The sequence below is a fragment of the Lithobates pipiens genome, unplaced genomic scaffold (genome assembly GCF_037356315.1).
Source record: "Lithobates pipiens isolate NorthernLeopardFrog02 unplaced genomic scaffold, aLitPip1_a1.2 Scaffold_13, whole genome shotgun sequence".
Taxonomy (NCBI): Eukaryota; Metazoa; Chordata; class Amphibia; order Anura; family Ranidae; genus Lithobates; species Lithobates pipiens.
This window is the reverse complement of record NW_027507718.1, coordinates 97,095,688-97,115,773: the sequence shown is the minus strand read 5'-3', so window position 1 is coordinate 97,115,773 and position 20,086 is coordinate 97,095,688. Positions and strand designations below refer to the sequence as shown.

Below are 20,086 nucleotides of genomic sequence, written 5' to 3'. Positions count from 1 at the left end.
ATACAAGTTCTCGGCTGACGCCCTTTGTACAAAAATCCACGGGAAAGTTTGTACAAAGTCCGATCGTGTGTATGAGGCTTAAGGCCTCATACACACGGTTTGATTGTTGTATGACTGAGCGTCTGTTTTTTGTCAAAAGGGCGTGTGCAGGATTTTGTCTAGCATACTAACTATCCACAAATTGTCATTTGACAAACAAGAACATAGTGGCGTACTATGAGAGTATAAAGGTAAAGTTAATTTCTTACGCGCCACCCTTTGGGCCCCTTCTGCTAATTTCATGTTAGTAGAAGTTTGGTGAGCTTTGATTGTCGATTTTCAGATGGTACAAAACAAATGCCTTTTAAAATGTTTGGCATAACTCCATCAGTATCACCAGAAAAGCAGCTTCATTATTATCCCATTAAAGAAGATGAGAATGTGCGCTGCGTTTCGACATTTCATCCATTGCTGCATCACGAATGTTAATTCTAGATTAGGAATGGTAGTTTACAAGACCAAACTCTTCCCAGTCCTTCCTCGAATGTACTGACCATCCAAAAATCAGACGTTGAGTTCACATCCGACACAGATTTTATAGACGGCACATCCAGCTTTTGTCTGATGAAAAATCGGCTGTCGAAAGTACCAGTACTAACGATCCAAAAATCCGCAGACAGCTCGTTTTATGAATTTTCCCTTCTGATTTTCGTATAGTGTGTACGAAGCCAAAGATTCTCGGTTTACTTTTTGAACACTGCTATATATACAGTGGCAAAAATAATTATTTGATCTAGTGCAGACTTTGTAAATTTGCCCACCTACAAAGAAATTAAGGGTCTATAATTTTTATCATAGGTGTATTTTAAATGATGAGACAGATTATTAACCAAAAATCCAGAAAAGAAAACTCTTTGGAAAAAAAAAAATCCAGAAAAAAAAATATTACAAATGTTATAAATTGAGTTAGTTCACTGAGTAAAATAAGTATTTGATCCCCTACTAACCAACAATAATTCTGGCTACAGTATGTGCTCATGTGGTACACAGATTAATCCTGTCAAGTTAGGAAGGCCCTCCTAGCGACAACTCGTTTTGTGTATAAAAGACACCTGTCCACGTAATCTCTTTCTTACATTTAGCCCTGGTTCACATTGGTATGACTTGACATGTCAAATCGGCGGCAATTGACACAATGGCACCATCCTAATTGGTCTGACGCTGCATTTGCGGCAACGCACCGATTTAAAAAAGTTGTTTCTGTACTACTTTTTGCGATTTCGGGCTGCAATTTACATTGACATCTGTGCAGATACCTCCTGAAAAAAATTGTGACCAAAATCGGGAATGACCTGCGGGAGTGAAATTGTGCGAGTTCAGCTGAACTTGCACAGCTTCATTTCTGCACTCAGTGTGAACCTAGGCTCATATCTCACCATCATGGGCAAAAACCAAAGAGCTCTCAAGACATCAGGGACAAGATTATAGACCTGCACAAGGCGCGAATGGGCTACAAGACCATCAGAAAGAAGCTTGGGTGTCCTTTTATGAAACTGCGGTAAAATACCGCTATTCAGTTCTCAGGCATTCTCAGAGGTGATCGCTCTCCTCTGAGTGCCTGTTTATGATGGTCTGTAGATCGCTTCTCACGTTGAGTTGAGAAGCGATCAACAAATGCCGGGAACTCCTGAGAACGGCTCCTCTCACTGTAATCTTGTGTGATGTAGCGGGATTACAGTATGAGGAAGTGTAAAATACAAAAGTTGAACACTAATCACCAAACATTATTCCCCAACATATTAATAAAATAATAAAGTTAAATTCCCCCTACACAATATACATGAACCTAATTATTAAAAAAAACATTGTTTTTATCAATATTTAAAGATCATACATGTGCCTATTTAAACGTGAATGGTGTATAGTAAATTAATGTAATCCACATATGTAATGCAGCTATACACCATTCATATAAATGTAAAATACATTTATAATCATTTATAAAAATAATTATTTAAGTATACAAGTATATTTTAATTTATTAATGAATATATATATTTCATAATTGATAAACACCTGTATGTGTGTGTGTGTGTGTGTGTGTATATATATATATATATATATATATATATATATATATATATATATATATATATATATATTAGATAAATATGTAGTGGATGACATTTTGGACAAACTGTCATTCATGTGTAAATTGTTTGCCTAAGAACGGTAATGACATCAGTTTGGCTGCTAGGCTGTGTTAGAGTTCTGCCTGGTTATGTGTACGGCGAGGTGCACATGACAGGCCAGAACTAGGCCTGGTTGGACGTTTTGGGTATCAGCTTCCTCGGGACCAATCAGTGGATGATCCGTCTGTTCCCGAGTCTCAGAAAACCTGCTGGTCCGAGGCGCAGTAACTGAGGGAGGATTCTAGGCGTCCGGGTGTGCTCTCGGCTTGGAGAGGCACTACAGCTCGTGAAAGTGACTGGGGGAGGACACTTCGGAGGAGGGCCAACAAGCTGGCATCCTGAGAAGTGACTGGTTACTAAGTTGGGAAGGAAATTGACGAATCCACGTTTTTTTCCAGTACTCTCAAGGAGACAGAGAACGTTCCAGGTACTGAAGAAAAAGGTTCCTGTTCACTTTCAGTTACAACTTGTTCAAGGTCAGAGATTTTACAAGTTCTGAATCAAAGTGCTGACTGCCATAATCTCTGGCTAAAGATTTGTTCAGCCTTGAAGCGCCCAGCTGCTAGTGGCTACTCTTTGGGTGGTACTAGAGACTTTATGTCTGCAGTTCAAGGTGCCTGAGTTCTTCACCCTTGCCCTCTGTTCCCATGCAAGACCATGTTGTTGGATGTTACCCCTGCAAAATAAAACCTTTCAAAAGGACTTTATTGGTGTCAGCGTCCAAAGTTGTTGGGTATCAACCCTGGGAACCCCTAGACGTGGAAGAACAAGCCAAGCGGAGGTAACCGGAAAGCCCAAAATGTTAAGGCCGCCCTGCAAAGGGTTATGCCCGGTACGCATGTGTGTGTATATGTATATATATATATATATATACACACACACACACTTTAGATTGCTAACCTGCTCGTTTTGGGGTGTGTAATGGTAGGGAAGATGTGCTCTCATTGTATGGCTGCTCGTGGGTGAAAGAAGAAAGTCAAAACACTTCCTGCTTTCTCCAGAATACTCAGGCAGCTTCGTGCTTCTCTCTCTGATTCTCCACCTGTGAGATGGTGAATCAGAAAGTGAGAATTCTGTCACAGATTGCCAGTGAGGTGCCGAGATCACACCTTCATACACTGGCCATTTCTGTGAAAGTCAGTTACAGATTCTCACTGTGCTGAGATAGTCAGTGGAGAAGATGTTCTCTGATGATTTCCTCAGTTTCATAAACTGGTAATGACCTGAGATCAGCTGTGAGACTTGGAATCGCAGCTGATCTCATTTTCATAAAAGGACACCATGGTGAGACGGAGACGACTGTTGGATTGATTATTCACAAATGGAAGAAATACAAAAAAAAATTAAAAATCAGTCGCCCTCGATCTGGATCTCAATGCAGGATTTTGCCTCATGGGGTAAGGATGATCATGAGAAAAGTGAGGGATCAGCCCAGAAATACACAGGAGGAGCTTGTGATTGATGTCAAGGCAGTTGGGACCACAGTCACCAAACAAACCATTGGTAACACAATATGCTGCCATAGATTAAAATCCTACAGCGTCCTCAAGGTCCCCCTCCTCAAAAAGGCACGTGTACATGCCCATCTAAAGTTTTCCAATGGACAGCTAAATGATTCAGAGAAGGATTGGGTGAAAGTGCTGTGGCCAGTTGAGACCAAAATGCGATATATGGCATTAACTCGACTTGTGGTGTTTGGAGGAAGAAACATGCTGACTATGACCCTAAGAACACCATCCTTACAGTTAAGCACAAAGGTGTAAACAATATGCTTTGGAGCTGTTTCTTTGCTAAAGGTACAGACTGACTTTGCCACATTGCAGGGCCAGTGGACATGGCCATGCATTGTAAAATCTTGGATGAGAACCTTCTTCCCTCAGCCAGAACACTGAAGATGGGGTCGTGGATGGGTCTTCCAGTATGACAATGACCCAAAACATACCGCAAAGGCAACAAAGGAGTGTCTCAAGAAGAAGCGCATGAAGGTCATGGAGTGTGTCCTAGCCAGTCTCCAGACCTTAATCCTATAGAAAATTTATGGAGAGAGCTGAAACTTCGAGATGCCAAGCGGCAGCCAAGGAACCTTAAGGATTTAGAGAAAATCTGTAAAAACAGTGGACCAAAATCCCTCCTGAGATGTGTGCAAACCTGGTCATTTACTACAAGAAACGTCTTATCTCTGTGTTTGCCAATAAGGGTTTCTCCACCAAGTACTAAGTCATGTTGTCATGTTTTGCTTGGAGATCAAATACTTATTTTACTCACTGAACTACAACTCAATTTATAATATTTGTGTGTTTTCTGGATTTTTTTGTTGCTATTCTGTCTCTATCTTAAAATACACCAATAACAACAATTGCAGACCTTTTTTTGTTTGTATGTGGGCAAACTTACAAAATCTGCAGGGGATAAAAAAATGTTTTTTCCCTACTGTATATAGCCTTACATATTTCAATAAAGGTTTGAATAAAAGATGCTTTAATATGTTGTAACACATTTAACCTGGATAAGTACGTGAAAGTGATCCCTCTCTAGCCAGTCCTTACTGCTTAAAATGTCAAATACTGTCCTGCACTATTGAAAAAGAAATGGAGATACCGTATGTCTGTGCTGAAATGCAATATGCTTTCATAAAATGCATTAAATGCTATATGGGGGTGACCAGGACAGGCCAGAGAGGGATAACTTTGATGTAGTTGGCCAGCTTGAACATCTATTGCAGTGATTCTCAACTCCAGTCCTCAAGGCGTCCCAACTGGTCATGTTTTCAGAATTTCCCTCAGATGAAACAGCTGTGGTAATTACTAAGGCAGTAAAACTGATCAAATCACCTGTGCAAAATAATGCGGAGCCTGAAAACATGACCTGTTGGGGCGCCTTGAGGACTGGAGTTGGGAAACATTGATCTGTCCCAATATATAAGAACAAAGAATCCATGTTTTTATGCAGAATTGTGCATGATGCTCTTTACAGTGCTCTTTTGTTTGAATGGCAACATTGGATATTTTAATTGGAGTTCTATTTAGTTTAACCACTTGCCGACCGCCGCACGACGATATACGTCGACAGAATGGCACGGGCGGGCGTATATATACGTCCCTGCCTTCCCGCGGGTGGGGGGCCCGATCGACCCCCCCCGGTGCCAGCGGCGGTCGGTATCCGTACAGGAGCGATCCGGGATGAGGGGGCAGCCATTCGTTCATGGCCACCCCCTCGCGATCGCTCCTGACGAATGGAAGTGAGGCGTGACATCACTTCCTCTCCTGTAATGTAAACACAGGCAGAGGAAGTGATGTAATCTCTCCTCCGTGTCGGTATTTTTCGTTCCGGCACCGAGGAGAGAGGATCGGTGAGTTGCACCAACACGACACTACACAGTAGAACATGCCAGGCACACTCACACCCCCCCTTCACCCCCCGATCACCCCCCCAATTACCCCTGCCCCCCCAGTCACAGTGACACCAATTGCATTTTTTTTTATTTTTTTTTGCATTGGTGTCATTTGTGACTGTAATAACTGTTAGGGCAGTTAGGGTTAGCCCCCTTTAGTTCTAAGGTACCCCCCTAACCCCCCCAATAAAGGTTTAACCCCGTGATCACCCCCCGTCGCCAGTGTCACTAAGGCTGGGTTCACATTGCAGCGGTTTATGAGAACGGATGTGATTCGCACCGCACTGCAGTGCAAATCACATCCGATCTCTGTGCGATTCGAGTTCAGCCATACAGATAGTATGGCTGAATTCGCGTCGCACCCGCCCGCACCCGCCGCAAACTCGCACGGGACCCTTTTTTTGGTCCGCAGCAGAATCGGATCTCATGGGTGTTCACACCATGCGATCCGAGTTTGCAGATCGCACTGCGATATGCGAACTGATCTGGGGGTGTCATTAACATTTCACTGACACTCCCAGCAGTTCGCATAGGGCAGTGTGAACTGCCGCCGGGAGGCATGCGATGCGGGAACCCGCCGCGGATTCGTGGCGTTCCCGCATCGCTCTAGTGTGAACCCAGCCTAATAAGCGATCGTTTTTCTGATCGCTGTATTAGTGTCACAGGTGACGCTAGTTAGGCAGGTAGGTATTTAGGTTCGCCACAGCTTTTTATAGCGCCAGGGACCCCCATATACTACCGCATAAAGCCCCCTGATTGCCCCCTAGTTAACCCTTTCACCAGTGATCACCATATAACTGTTACAGGTGACGCTGGTTGGTTAGTTATTTTTTTATAGTTTCAGGGCAGGTTTAACCCCCTGATCACCCGGCGGGTGATAAAAGGTTGAGGGTCAGATAAGGTCTGCGTCGCCCCAGGCAGCGTCAGGTTAGTGCCAGTACCGCTAACACCCACGCACAAAGCATACACCTCCCTTAGTAATAAAGTATCTGATCAGATCTATATTAGCGTCGCCAGCAGTTTAGGTTTCCCAAAACGCATTGTTAGCGGGATCAGCCCAGATACCTGCTAGCACCTGCGTTTAGCCCCTCCGCCAAGCCCAGACCAGCCCACCCAAGTGCAGTATCGATCGATCACTGTCACTTACAAAACACAAAACACATAACTGCAGCGTTCGCAGAGTCAGGCCTGATCCCTGCGATCGCTAACAGTTTTTCTTGTAGCGTTTTGATACAGTCGCTGACAGCCTAGGTGCTTTTTTACCTGTGAGTCTCACTAGTGTACCCCTAAATTTAGGGGTGTCTACTTTCCAAAATGGGGTCATTTGGGGGGGGGGGGGTTTGTGCCATCTTGGCATTTTATGGCCTTCAAAACTGTAATAGGTAGTGAGGAGTGAAGTCAAAAATTTACGCCCTTAGAAAGCCTGAAGGCGGTGCTTGGTTTTCGGGGCCCTGTACGCGGCTAGGTTTCCAAAAAGTCCCACATATGTGGTATCCCCGTACTCAGGAGAAGCAGCAGAACTTATTTTGTGGTGTCATTTCACATATGCCCATAGCATGTGTGAGCAATATATCATTTAGTGACAACTTTGTGAAAAAAAAATAAAAAAAAATAAAAGTTTGTAATTTTCCCGCAACTTGTGCCAAATATAAAATATTCCATGGACTCAACATGCCTCTCAGCAAATAGCTTGGGGTGTCTACTTTCTAAAATGGGGTCATTTGTGGGGGTTTTGTGCCATCTTGGCATTTTATGGCCTTCAAAACTGTAATAGGTAGTGAGGAGTGAAGTCAAATATTTACGCCCTTAGAAAACCTGAAGGCGGTTCTTGGCTTTCGGGGCCCCGTACGCGGCTAGGCTCCCAAAAAATCCCACACATGTGGTATCCCCGTACTCAGGAGAAGCAGCAGAATTTATTTTGGGGTGTCATTTCACATATGCCCATAGCATGTGTGAGCAATATATCATTTAGTGACAACTTTGTGAAAAAATAAAAATAAAAGTTTGTAATATTCCCGCAACTTGTGGCAAAATATAAAATATTCCATGAACTCAACATGCCTCTCAGCAAATAGCTTGGGGTGTCTACTTTCTAAAATGGGGTAATTTGTGGGGGTTTTGTGCCATCTTGGCATTTTATGGCCTTCAAAACTGTAATAGGTAGTGAGAAGTGAAATCAAAAATGTACGCCCTTAGCCTGAAGGCGGTGCTTGGTTTTCGGGGCCCCGTACGCGGCTAGGCTCCCAAAAAGTCCCACATATGTGGTATCCCCGTACTCAGGAGAAGCAGCAGAATTTATTTTGGGGTGTCATTTCACATATGCCCATAGCATGTGTGAGCAATATATCATTTAGTGACAACTTTGTGTAAAAAAAAAAAAATTATTTTTTTGTCATTATTCAATCGCTTGAGGCAAAAAAATTAAATATTCAATCGGCTCAACATGCCTCTTATCAATTTCCTTAGGGGGTCTACTTTCCAAAATGGGGTCATTTAGGGGGGTTTTGTACTGTCCGGCGCGGACACTATATGATGGCCGGACACTATATGGCACAACACCGGCGCTCTGTTGAACCAGACAGAGGAGGCGGCTCTCCTGCGCTATACACCTCCTATGATGGGCGGCGGTGGGGCTCAGCCCCCGCCCAGGCCCCGCCCCATTTTCAGCTCAATTATCAGCCATTTTTTACTTTCGGCAAATTGACGAAAGGGCCATTTTTGGCCGATATGTTTTGGCGGCCGAAATTTCGGTGCATCCCTACCTGAAACCGATACCTTTGCGGTGCAATTTGAGCCCATACAAAATGTCTGAATCGCATGCAGTTTCTCGCACTGTTCCTGTGTGAACCCAGGATTTTAATAGTGATTTCAGCCTGTGTGCCCACAGGACAGGTTCTGGAAACTGCATGTGATTTTGACAGGAATCACACCGCATTCCTGTTCAAATCGCGTGTGATTCTGGGCACTGCAAATTGAGCCCATTCATTTTGTATAGGCTCAAATTTCACTGTAAAGATATTGGTGAGTACTTGACCGAAAGTATCGGTACTAGTACTCGCCGGTAAATAACTGTTATCTGCGCATCCCTATCTAGGATCCTCAAAAGTTGTGTTTTACAGCCCAATAAAAATGAATTGACTATGTTGCACATTTTATACCTTGTGCTTTAACGTTTAACATAGCATATGACATGAATGTGAGTATAGTAAAGCATTGCAACCATGTGGTCTAAAGGATAGCAGGAAGGCAGCTTTTCCTATTGCAAGACAGACTGATTCTTTTGTGTGGGAGCCCCCCACCTTCCCTGTCAGGCACAGCGGGAGAGAGTGCTGCACTAACATAGTTTAGCTAGTACAGCAATCTCTCATGTGTGTACCAGGCTTAAAGGGGTTGTAAAGTAAAAAAATGTATTTTTTTAAAATAACAAACATGTCATACTTACCTCCACTGTGCAGCTCGTTTTGCACAGAGTGGCCCCGAACCTGCTCTTCTGGGGTCCCTCGGCGGTGCTTCTCACGTTAATGCGAGCTCCCTCGCATTGGTGAGAAGCACTGCGGGCGCGCTCCCGTGATACAGCCGGCGGCTATAGCCGCTCGCTGTATCACAAGGCCCCGCCCCCCGGCGCGCTGCGTCATTGGATGTGATTGACAGCAGCGCGAGCCAATGGCTGCGCTGCTTTCAATCCATCCACTCCAGCCAATCAGCGGCTAGGTTGAGCGGCGAAGAGGACGGCGGGGGCGAGCGCGGGATTTTCGAGGGGTCAGGTAAGTAAAACGGGGGGACTGGGGGCGCCGGCAGTGTCAGATGTTTTTTCACCTTAATGCATAGAATGCATTAAGGTGAAAAAACATTTACCTTTACAACCCCTTTTTAAAGGGGTTGTAAAGGTAAATGTTTTTTCACCTTAATGCATTCTATGCATTAAGGTGAAAAAACATCTGACACTGCCGGCGCCCCCAGTCCCCCCGTTTTACTTACCTGACCCCTCGAAAATCCCGCGCTCGCCCCCGCCGTCCTCTTCGCCGCTCAACCTAGCCGCTGATTGGCTGGAGTGGATGGATTGAAAGCAGCGCAGCCATTGGCTCGCGCTGCTGTCAATCACATCCAATGACGCAGCGCGCCGGGGGGCGGGGCCTTGTGATACAGCGAGCGGCTATAGCCGCCGGCTGTATCACGGGAGCGCGCCCGCAGTGCTTCTCACCAATGCGAGGGAGCTCGCATTAACGTGAGAAGCACCTGCGGGAGGAAGCTGAGACAGCCGCCGAGGGACCCCAGAAGAGCAGGTTCGGGGCCACTCTGTGCAAAACGAGCTGCACAGTGGAGGTAAGTATGACATGTTTGTTATTTTAAAAAAATAAAATTTTTTACTTTACAACCCCTTTAAGTTCACTTTACAACACAGCAAAGTAGAAATCTGCAATAAAGTTTGTTAAAATCCTTTCAAACATATATATTTAATTTGTACATGATCATTTTGTCTCAGCAAAAGTGCATTTACAAAGTGCACTTGTCCACCCTGCCTAGTCCCCCGATCTAAACTACCCAACCACCCCCTATGCTTATCTACATTTTGCAGCTGTGGCCCATCAAGATAGTGTGTATCCTGCTGCCACAACTCTCCTTGTTGGTAGTGCTTGTGCTGTGGGCCCTCATAGATTTCCATGGCGTAATCTGTAGAGACTTGGCAGATGGCCCAATGCCTAGTGGGGACTAAACAGGGTAGACATGTCCTCTTTGAAAGTACGCCTGTCCTTTAAAATGGCACTGTAGTAGTGATTCTCTGCAGAAGTGCCCTAATGACATTATCCTCTGATAGACCTAGTATCTGGAACTACAGGTTGTAAGTGACAGAGGGGTTTAGGTTTGTGGTCATGTTTGTGGTTTCATGGTTTATTTTAAAAGAAGAGAAAAATATCTTACTAAACATGTTGTGGTGCTATTATAGCCATATGTCTGAACTAAAAAAAAAAAAAAAACTTCTTCTGCTTCAAGGTGAGGGACACTGGGCCATGCAATTAAGCATTTACTATGAGCCCAGATAATGTAATGAAGAGCTGGAGTGGCATCATACTAAAGTATCTGGCCCCTTTCACAGGGTGCCATCCCTTCTATCTCTGAGAATCCTTGACTTAATCCTTGGTGTGTTCATTCTGATTTTATCATGGAGGAAAAAGAGAACATAAAGGAGGCTAAATGTTAGCAGATGTGCGTCCACCTATGATCAGATCAATAAAAGCAAGCCTGAACGCAAGGGTATTGTGCTTGCTCTGATGACATTAAACAGCCCCAGATGAGGGTGGATATAGGTGGACACACATTGCACTTACATCTGACCACCCATACATTGCAGTCCATTTTTGATCCCACTTTCATCAGTGATCATTTAGTGAACATATAAATTTTGACAAATAGCTCACTTTTGCATCAGAGAATGCCCAGAGTGATGGAGTCTGTCTCAGAAGTGATGCCCCACTTTGTTTCAGCATTGGCCTGAAGAGGGCAGCACTCTCTTAGTGTAATGTAATGAATGTGCAAACCTATGGCGCTAAAACTTATTTTTAAAGGCCAGTTGAACTTGCAGAAATAGATATGCGATTGGACAGACATTGTATGCCAATGTTTCTCAAGTACCCCCCAACATGTCATGTTTTCAGGCTTTGTATTATTTTGCACAGGTGATTTGATCAGTTTCACTGCCTTAGTAATTACCACAGCTGTTTCATCTAAGGGAAATCCTGAAAACAAGACCTGTTGAGGGTATATTGAGGACTGGCGTTGAGAAATATTGTTGTAAGCCATACAATATAAACATTCATCATCTTGCCTGTTGTAGCAGCTGTGCAGGTTTTCTAAATATGATTGTCCAGTCCAGTAAGCACCAGAGTTAGATCTTGTGCATTTAGTAATTGCCACAAAGGTGTTCGTTTATGAAGCAGTGATCAGTGGAGATCCAGAGGATCGCCGCTGATCACAGCCCATAAACAGTATATAAACCAGAGATAATCAGGGGAGAAGTGTTTGAACTTGTTCTCCCGCCGATGATCTACGCACACTGAGAATCCTCATAGAATGACACAGTAACGGCCAGTTTATGAAGCTGGGATCTCAGCGCTTCACTGGCGATCTGTGTCAGAATTCACACTCCCCGATTCACCAACTCAGAGGTGGAGAACCGGGGAGTGAAGAGAGAATGTGGGGGGATCTGAGGAGGAAAGAGGAAGATAATTAACTTCCTTATGCCTCGTTCAGACCCCCCCAACACTGTAACCATGTCCCCCTGTCATAATTATGTTTATATATATGTATATATATATATATAATGTGTGTGTATATATAATGTCTGTGTGTGTATACATGTATATATTATGTAGGGGGACGCTTTATTTTACTAACATTAATCACACCGTGTGTCAGTGTATTGAGCTGTGATAATTTATCACTGCTTAATAAATTGACATCTCTGTGTATCAGTGAATTTCTAGTACTGTAATCTCGTAAAGTCTCACGAGATTCCAGTATTAGGGGCCGTTCTCCAGTGTTAGAAGCATTTGTAGATCGCTTCACTCCTCCAAGGGTGAAGCGATCTACTCCGCTTTATAAACTGGTATACAGAGGAGAAAGATCTCCTCTGTGAATGCCAGAGAATGAAGCAGTGAATAGATTTCACTGCTTCATAAAAGGACACCTCAGTAGCAGACCTAATGAAACGTACCCCTTTTTTTCCTCATAAAAACAATTCTGTATGAGAGGTGGGGCTGTTACTCAGCTATATCAGCACAAAGCACTGCAATGTGAGGGCAGGAAGCAACACTTCCACTTAGGCCCCTTTCACATGAGTGTTCCGTTTGTCCGTTTTTCATCCATCCGTTGACTGATGAAAACGAACATCAGTGCATCTCTATGGAACAACAGATGATCATCATTTTACATCCACTTCTGTCAACAACTGTTTTCTAAAACCGATCAAAGCCCTATTTTTGTTCCATTGAAAAAACAGAACGGATTAAAAACAGATGTAACCAGACAAACAGTTAATATTTGCATCTATTTTTGCATTGGTAGTGGATGTAAAAAAAACTGATGTAAACCAAATCAGTTTTTTCTTTCAAAAAAGTGACTGAACTGATTAACCACCTCGCGCCCGCCCTATAGCCGAATGACGGCCGTAGAGCAGGCGCGTTCGTCCGGGTGGTCGTCCCTGGACGGCCTGATGTTTACTTCCGCAATGCGCGCCGCCGCCGCGGGCGCGCATCGCGGAAGTTCTGTGTTCGCCGTGTCCCCCGGGGACAGGCAAACACAGATCGCTGTAAACGGCCAATCACAGCGGCCGTTTACAGCGTGATCGGCGTGTCCAATGGGAGATGATCTCATATGTAAACATATGAGATCATCTCGCAGCGCCGCTCTCCCTCCTCGCACAGACAGTGTGAGAGGGGAGAGATGAACGGCTGCAGCGGCAGCCGTTCTGCTTGTAGTAAGGAAAAAAAAAAAAAAGTAAAAAAATAAAATAAAAAGTGCCATCCGCCCCAGTGCCATCCGCCCCAGTGCCATCCACCCCAGTTCCATCCACCCCAGTTCCATCCACCCCAGTGCTACCTGCCCCCAGTGCCATCCACCCCAGTACTACCTGCCCCCAGTGCCATCCCCCCCAGTGCTACCTGCCCCCAGTGCCATCCACCCCAGTGCCATCCGCCCCAGTGCCATCCACCCCAGTTCCATCCACCCCAGTTCCATCCACCCCAGTGCTACCTGCCCCCAGTGCCATCCACCCCAGTACTACCTGCCCCCAGTGCCATCCCCCCCAGTGCTACCTGCCCCCAGTGCCATCCACCCCAGTGCTACCGGCCCCCAGTGCCATCCACCCCAGTGCCCCCAGTGCCACCTGTCGTCAGTGCCACCTGCCCCCAGTGCCACCTGTCGTCAGTGCCACCTGCCCCCAGTGCCACCTGTCGTCAGTGCCACATAGTGCCATCTGTCATCAGTGCCACGTATCAGTGCCATTTGTCATCAGTGCCACCTGTCAGTGTCACGTGTCATCAATGCCACTTATCAGTGCCATCTGTCATCAGTGTCACGCGTCATCGGTGCCATGTATTAGTGGCATCTGTCATCGGTGGCACGTATTAGTGCCACGTATTAGTGCCATCTGTCATCGGTGCCACGTATTAGTGCCACGTGTCTTCAGTGCCATGTATAAGTGCCACGTGTCATCAGTGCCACGTATAAGTGCCACGTGTCATCAGTGCCACATATTAGTGCCATCTGTCATCAGTGCCATCTGTCATCAGTGCCACCTGTCATCAGTGCCACGTATAAGTGTCATCATTGCCACGTATCAGTGCCATCTGTCATCAGTGTCACGTGTCATTGTCCTGGTGCTTCAAAAGTGTAATAAATAGTCAACAAGTTAGATGTGTAATTTATGTTCCTAGAACACATGATGGCGCTACCTGCATGTTGGGCCTCTCTATGTGGCCAGGCTGTGAAAAAGTCCCACACATGTGGTATTGTAATACTCAGGAGGAGTAGCAGAATTTTTTTGGGGGTGTCATTTGTGGTATACCCATGCCACGTGAGAGAAATAACCTATTACAATGACAATTTTGTGGAGAAAAAAAAAATGAAAAATCTTAATTTTGCAAAGAATTGTGGGAAAAAAATGACAACATCAAAAAGCTCACTATGCCTCTTACTAAATACCTTGGAATGTCTACTTTCCAAAAAGGGGTAATTTGGGGGGTATTTGTACTTTCCTGACTTGTTCGGGTCACAAGAAGCGAGATAGGCCACCAGTACATCAGTTGTGATCAATTTTGTATGATTCGCACCATAGCTTGTAGACTCTCTAACTTTCTCAAAGACCAAATAATATCCACTAATTTGGGTTATTTTTACCAAAGATATGTAGCAGTATAAATTGTGGCCAAAATTTATGAAGAAAAATTAATAATTTGCATAATTCTGTCACAGAAACAAAGAAATATGCGTTTTTTTTCAAAATTTTCGGTCTTTTTTCATTTATAGCGCAAAAAATAAAAACCCCCAGAGGTGATCAAATACCACCAAAAGAAAGCTCTATTTGTGGGAAAAAAAGGACACAAAATTCATTTGGGTACAGTGTTGCATGACTGAGTAATTGTCATTCAAAGTGTGAGAGCACCGAAAGCTGAAAATTGGTCTGGGCAGAATGGTGTTTAAGTGCCCAGTAAGCAAGTGGTTAAATAAACAGAATGCCCATGTGAAAGGACAATAGAAAAACCTATTTTAAGCTAATTCCAAGTAAAAACAAATCGGTCATTAATTGTAATATTAGGGGCCAGAGTACTATAAAGGAATACAAAAAGTTGAGACACCATTTGAACTATTTATAAACTATTTTGCAAAGTTCTAAAAAAATAATAGTATTGACGATTTGAAGAGATTAGTAATTCTATGTTATGATCTATTGTCGCATATTCAGAAAATAATGACATGCCATTTCATTTGCTAGGAAAATAATTAAATGCTATTTCTTTTTCTTTTCTGAAATTATTTTTTTTAACAGGTCATCTGTTGACCAAACCAATTGGATACATTGAATCCTGCTTTGCTGAAAAAAATGGCACACCAAGACAACCTTCTGTTTGCAGTTTGTCTCGTGGATGTTTAAAGATAAGCAAGGGTGTTTTCAATAATCCTGAGCATTCTGTGATTGATCTACAACAGTTTTCTCATGTGTGGTAAGTTGTTAGAATTTGGAGTCTTGTCTAGAAAAGGTTTGACATTGTGAAAATATTTGTGTTACATATTTAAAAGTTCAATAAAGATTCTAGCCTTTTAAAGGGGTTGTAAACCCTTGTGTTTTTTCACCTTAATACATCCTATGCATTAAGGTGAAAAAACACCTGGCAGTCACCGGCCCCCTAGCCCCCCCGTTTTACTTACCTGAGCCTCTTCATCTCCTTGGCGGGGACACACTGTCCCTCTCTCCACAGGGTCCCAGCACCTAAATGGATAGATTGATAGCAGCGCAGCCATTGGGTCCGGCTGCGGTCAATCAAATCCAATGATGTGGACGCTAATGCAGGACTCGGGCGAGCCTGCAAGGTAACTCCCTTGGGAGAGCACTTCTCCCAGGGGGTTATCTGATGCGGGGAGGATGTTCGGGGCCACTCTGTGCAAAACGAGCTGCACAGTGGAGGTAAGTATGGCATTTTTGTTATTTAAAAAAAACTAAAAAAAAAGGAAAATTTATATCAAATACTTACCGTAATTTTCCTTTCCTGATGGGCTCCATGGCAGCATACGTGTGGGTTAGCCCCGCCTCCATAATTACCCAATAGGACCTCTACTCCCATAAATCTTTGCTCCAAGCTGCTATCCGTGTTCCGTAACTAGCCTACTCCAACATTTGGGAGGGAACTCCTGCTGCCATGGAGCCCATCAGGAAAGGAAAATTACGGTAAGTATTTGATATAAATTTTCCTTTTTCCTGACAGGCTCCATGGCAGCATACGTGTGGGAAATAACTCGCCAAACACACCCGGGTGGGCTAAAAATGTTGAGCAAAGAAACTAGAATTTTATTTTTCATTGTCCACTGACAATACTTGTAAACCAAAATTAACAGAAGAAAGCGCAGCTGGCTCTACACAATAATGGGAAACAAAGGTATTAATTGAAGACCAGGAAGCTGCTCTACAGATAACTTCTGGTGAGACATGTCGAACTGCTGCCCAAGAGGTCGAGATGCCCCGAGTTGAATGAGCCGTCACTGCCTCAGGAGGGACCATGCCCTTTGCCTTGTATGCCCTTTGAATCGTTTGGACCACCCAAGATGAGATTGACCTTACTGATGCTCGCATCCCTTTATTTTTGCCATGAAGAAGGACAAAAAGAAAGTCTGTTCGTCTGAACGAGGCTGTAGCGTCCAGATATTGTTTCAAGGTGCGACCAACATCCAGGGGATGAATCTCTTGGTTGTCTGACATTCTAAACGTAGGTAGCACGATCTCCTGATTTTCGTGAAATACTGATGTGACTTTTGGATTTGACCCAAGCATAGGGATCAGGACCACTCTGTCCGGAAAGAAAGTTAGAAATGGTTCAACTGACCCAAGATTCCTAATTTCCGACACTCTTTTGGCTGAAGTTATTGCCACCAGAAACACCGTCTTGATAGTGAGATCTCCTAAAGACAGGGGAGCATCCAAACCTTTCCCAAGATCAGAAAGAAAGTCCAATACTAACGGAAGGTCCCATTTGGGAAACCTGGGCCTCTTTTGAGGCCTAAGCCTGATGGCTCCTTTAAAGAATTGTTGAATTAAGGTGTGATTCGCCCACGAAACTCCTGTAAAGGCTGAAACTTGTACTCTAAGAGAACTAACTGCCAGAGACAAGTCTAACCCTGACTGAAGGAAAGACAAGATATCTTGAACTGCCGGAGAATTATATGAATTTGACCTAGAAGACATGTGGCCCATAAACCTGGCCCATATACGTTCGTACACTTTATTGGTACTCTTCCGTCTGGCACTAAGAAGGGTTGGAATCGCTTCTTCTGGGCAACCTAGAGCTTCTAGCCTTCCCCTCTCAAGAACCATGCCCTGAGGTGTAGACAGGATGGGCACGGGTGTAACAGTGTGCCTTGAGACAGTAGATCTGGCCTGAGAGGCAGGGGAACTGGGTCCTGATAGCTGAGGAGCAACAGCAGAGGAAACCAAGGCCTGTTGGGCCAGAATGGTATTATCGCAATGATTTCCACCTTCTCCCCTCTGAGCCTCCGAAGGAACTGTAGGATTACAGGAACTGGAGGGAAGGCGTAGGCTCTCTGGAACTTCCAACAATCCGTGAGAGCATCTATCCCGAACGCCTGAGGATCCCTGAACCTTGAGTAGTATCTGTGCATCTTGCGATTGTACGGCGAAGCGAACAGATCGACCTCTGGAGATACTCCCAGAGTCAGAAGCCACTCGAAGACATCCCTGTGAAGGGACCACTCGTTGTTGTCTATTTTGACCCTTGACAGAAAATCTGCTTGAACATTCTGGACCCCTGGGATGTATACAGCAGAAATGTTGACCACATTCTTCTGAGCCCAGTTCATTATCGGTTCTACTTCTTGTAATAGAGACCAACTGCGAGTCCCTCCTTGTTTATTTATATAGGCCACCGCAGTTGTGTTGTCCAGTCTTAACATTACTGACGACCCTGCCACCAGATGGCGAAATGCTATGAGTGCTTGAAAGGCTGCTCTCAACTCCAGGATGTTGGAGACCACACATAGCGACGGGAACGACCACCTTCCTTGAGCTACTTCCGTAAGGCAATGAGCGCCCCAACCTTTGTTGCTGGCATCTGAGGTTACTATTACCCAGGAAATGGGAACTATCGAATGATGGTTGCGTAGATTCTTCCCTTGAAGCCACCAGAGGAGAGACATCCTCATCGCTGGTGTAAGGAGTATGCGCTGTGTTTGATTGGACGAGTCCCACTGTTGCAGAAACCCTTTCTGGAAGGGACGAGTGTGCCACTGGGCCCACTTCACCATAGGGATGGTGGCCGTCATTGTGCCGATCACTTTCAAGCATTGTAGAGCCGAAAGATGAGATGATTCCCAAGCCTTGTGAATCCTGTCCCGGATCACACTGATTTTTTCCTCCGGCAGAGAGATAGTGCCTTTTAATGTGTCGAACTGAGCCCCTAGAAACACGATCACTTGAGTTGGAACCAGATGGCTCTTCTCTAGGTTCAGGAGCCAACCAAACGTCTGTAGAGTGGAGATGACTAAACTCTTGTGTTCCAGAATTTGATCTCTGTCCTGAGATAATAGGAGCAAATCGTCCAGATAATGATGGAGACGAACTCCTTTGACTCGTAAAAGAGCTACTATCGCTAGGAGTACCTTGGAGAAGACCCGAGGAGATGTTGTCAACCCGAATGGGAGACAGGTAAACTGGAGGTGTTGATTGCCAACTGCGAAACGGAGAAATTGCTGGAAATCCCTTGCTACTGGCACGTGAAAGTATGCGTCCTTCAAATCGATTGAGATTAACCAATCCCCTAGCTGCACTGACTGTTGGATTGTAAGAAGAGACTCCATTTTGAACTTTTCCTTGCGAATGAAGGAATTGAGGAAGGTCAAATCTATCACCGGCCTCCATGCGCCATTTCTTTTCTGAACCATAAACAGAGGAGAATACATGCCTTCGCCACGTTCGTCTTCTGGCACGGGCACGGCTGCGCCTTGATCCAGCAAACAACTTACGTAGGTCAATAGGACCTGTTTCTTTTCCTCTGAGCCTGGAATTGTTGTGGGAATGAACCTTAATCTCGGAGTGTTGATGAAAGTCCACTTGTGACCCGAGGAAACCGTCTTGACGGTCCAATAATCTTGAATTGAGGCCGCCCAAACATGTCGGTAGTGAAGAAGGCGAGCCCCCACCTGACATGTTTGAGCGGGCCCAATTTCAAAAAGATTTGGTAGAATCTTGATTACCTGCGGAAGCCCCCTTTGAGGTTTTCTTAAGGGAGGATTGTCTGGACCTCCAAGATCTAGAGAACTCCCTGCCGGGTCTATAACTGCGCGCTTCTCTAGCACGATCCGAGGTCTGCCTTCTTGGAAAAATACGTTTTTGGTTTTGAAGGCGTCTGTCTTGAGGGAGAAACCCAGACCTCCCACCTGTGGCCCGGGATATGGCGCTATCTAGTTTATTACCAAACAAGGAGGTTCCCTCAAATGGTATACGACACCATGCCTGCTTAGATGTTGGATCCGCCAACCAGGGACGGAGCCACAAAGCACGGCGTGCCGAGACTGCTGCCAACATAGCCCGAGACAGAAGGCGGGTAATGTCAATAGATGCCTCCCCCAAAAAGGCTGATGCCATTCTGATCTCCTGAATGGGAGAGTCTTTAGCCGTATTCACTGAGATACCTCTCAAGAACTCCTCAACATTGTCGGCCCATGAACAATAGACCCTCATAAGCAGCCATACAAAACACAGGAGCAACAATACATCAGAGCAGATCATAACCTACCTTACACCAACCAGAGAATGGCCCCGGGAAGTCGCTGAATTTCCTGCAATCATTCCCAAATTCTGACATCTCTCACTGTGTTTTAAATATGGCGCCCATGACGTCATCAGCGGCGTCAGACGCGAGATGCACGCGCGCATTGCGCGGGAACCAAGCCTCGCTTTGGATTTGGGTCCGCGCATGCGCAGAACGCAGCGCTGGACCCGGAAACAGGGGGAGAAAGGCTGCTGGAACGCGGAAGCGTCAGCGCCTATGCACAAGAACCAGCTGGCATATGAAAAGACACAGGTAGAAAAAAGAAAACACATAAACACTGCTGCCATGAAAAACGGAATTTTTACAGCTCACCACTCCACCAACGATCGTCTGGCCGAACAGGTTCAAGCACACACCACCGATCCACCGGGCAGATAATGGCCACCTTACATAGCAGGTAATAAGCCGTGCGCACTTATCTTCGGACAAACCAAGCCTTCAGCGCTACTCTGCCATACACTCCATACCCA

The 20,086-nt window shown here is 45.0% G+C and overlaps 1 protein-coding gene across 1 annotated transcript in view; it reads left to right on the top strand.

Annotated features, from left to right (window-relative positions):
* The window catches only part of TRMO (tRNA methyltransferase O), a 64,690-nt gene that overhangs the window by 4,323 nt on the left and 40,281 nt on the right, over nucleotides 1-20,086 (top strand). Inside the window, exon 2 of the mRNA XM_077475300.1 lies at nucleotides 15,107-15,281. Within this exon, the coding sequence (XP_077331426.1) occupies nucleotides 15,107-15,281 (175 nt within the window). The remainder of the gene's footprint in view (nucleotides 1-15,106; nucleotides 15,282-20,086) is intronic.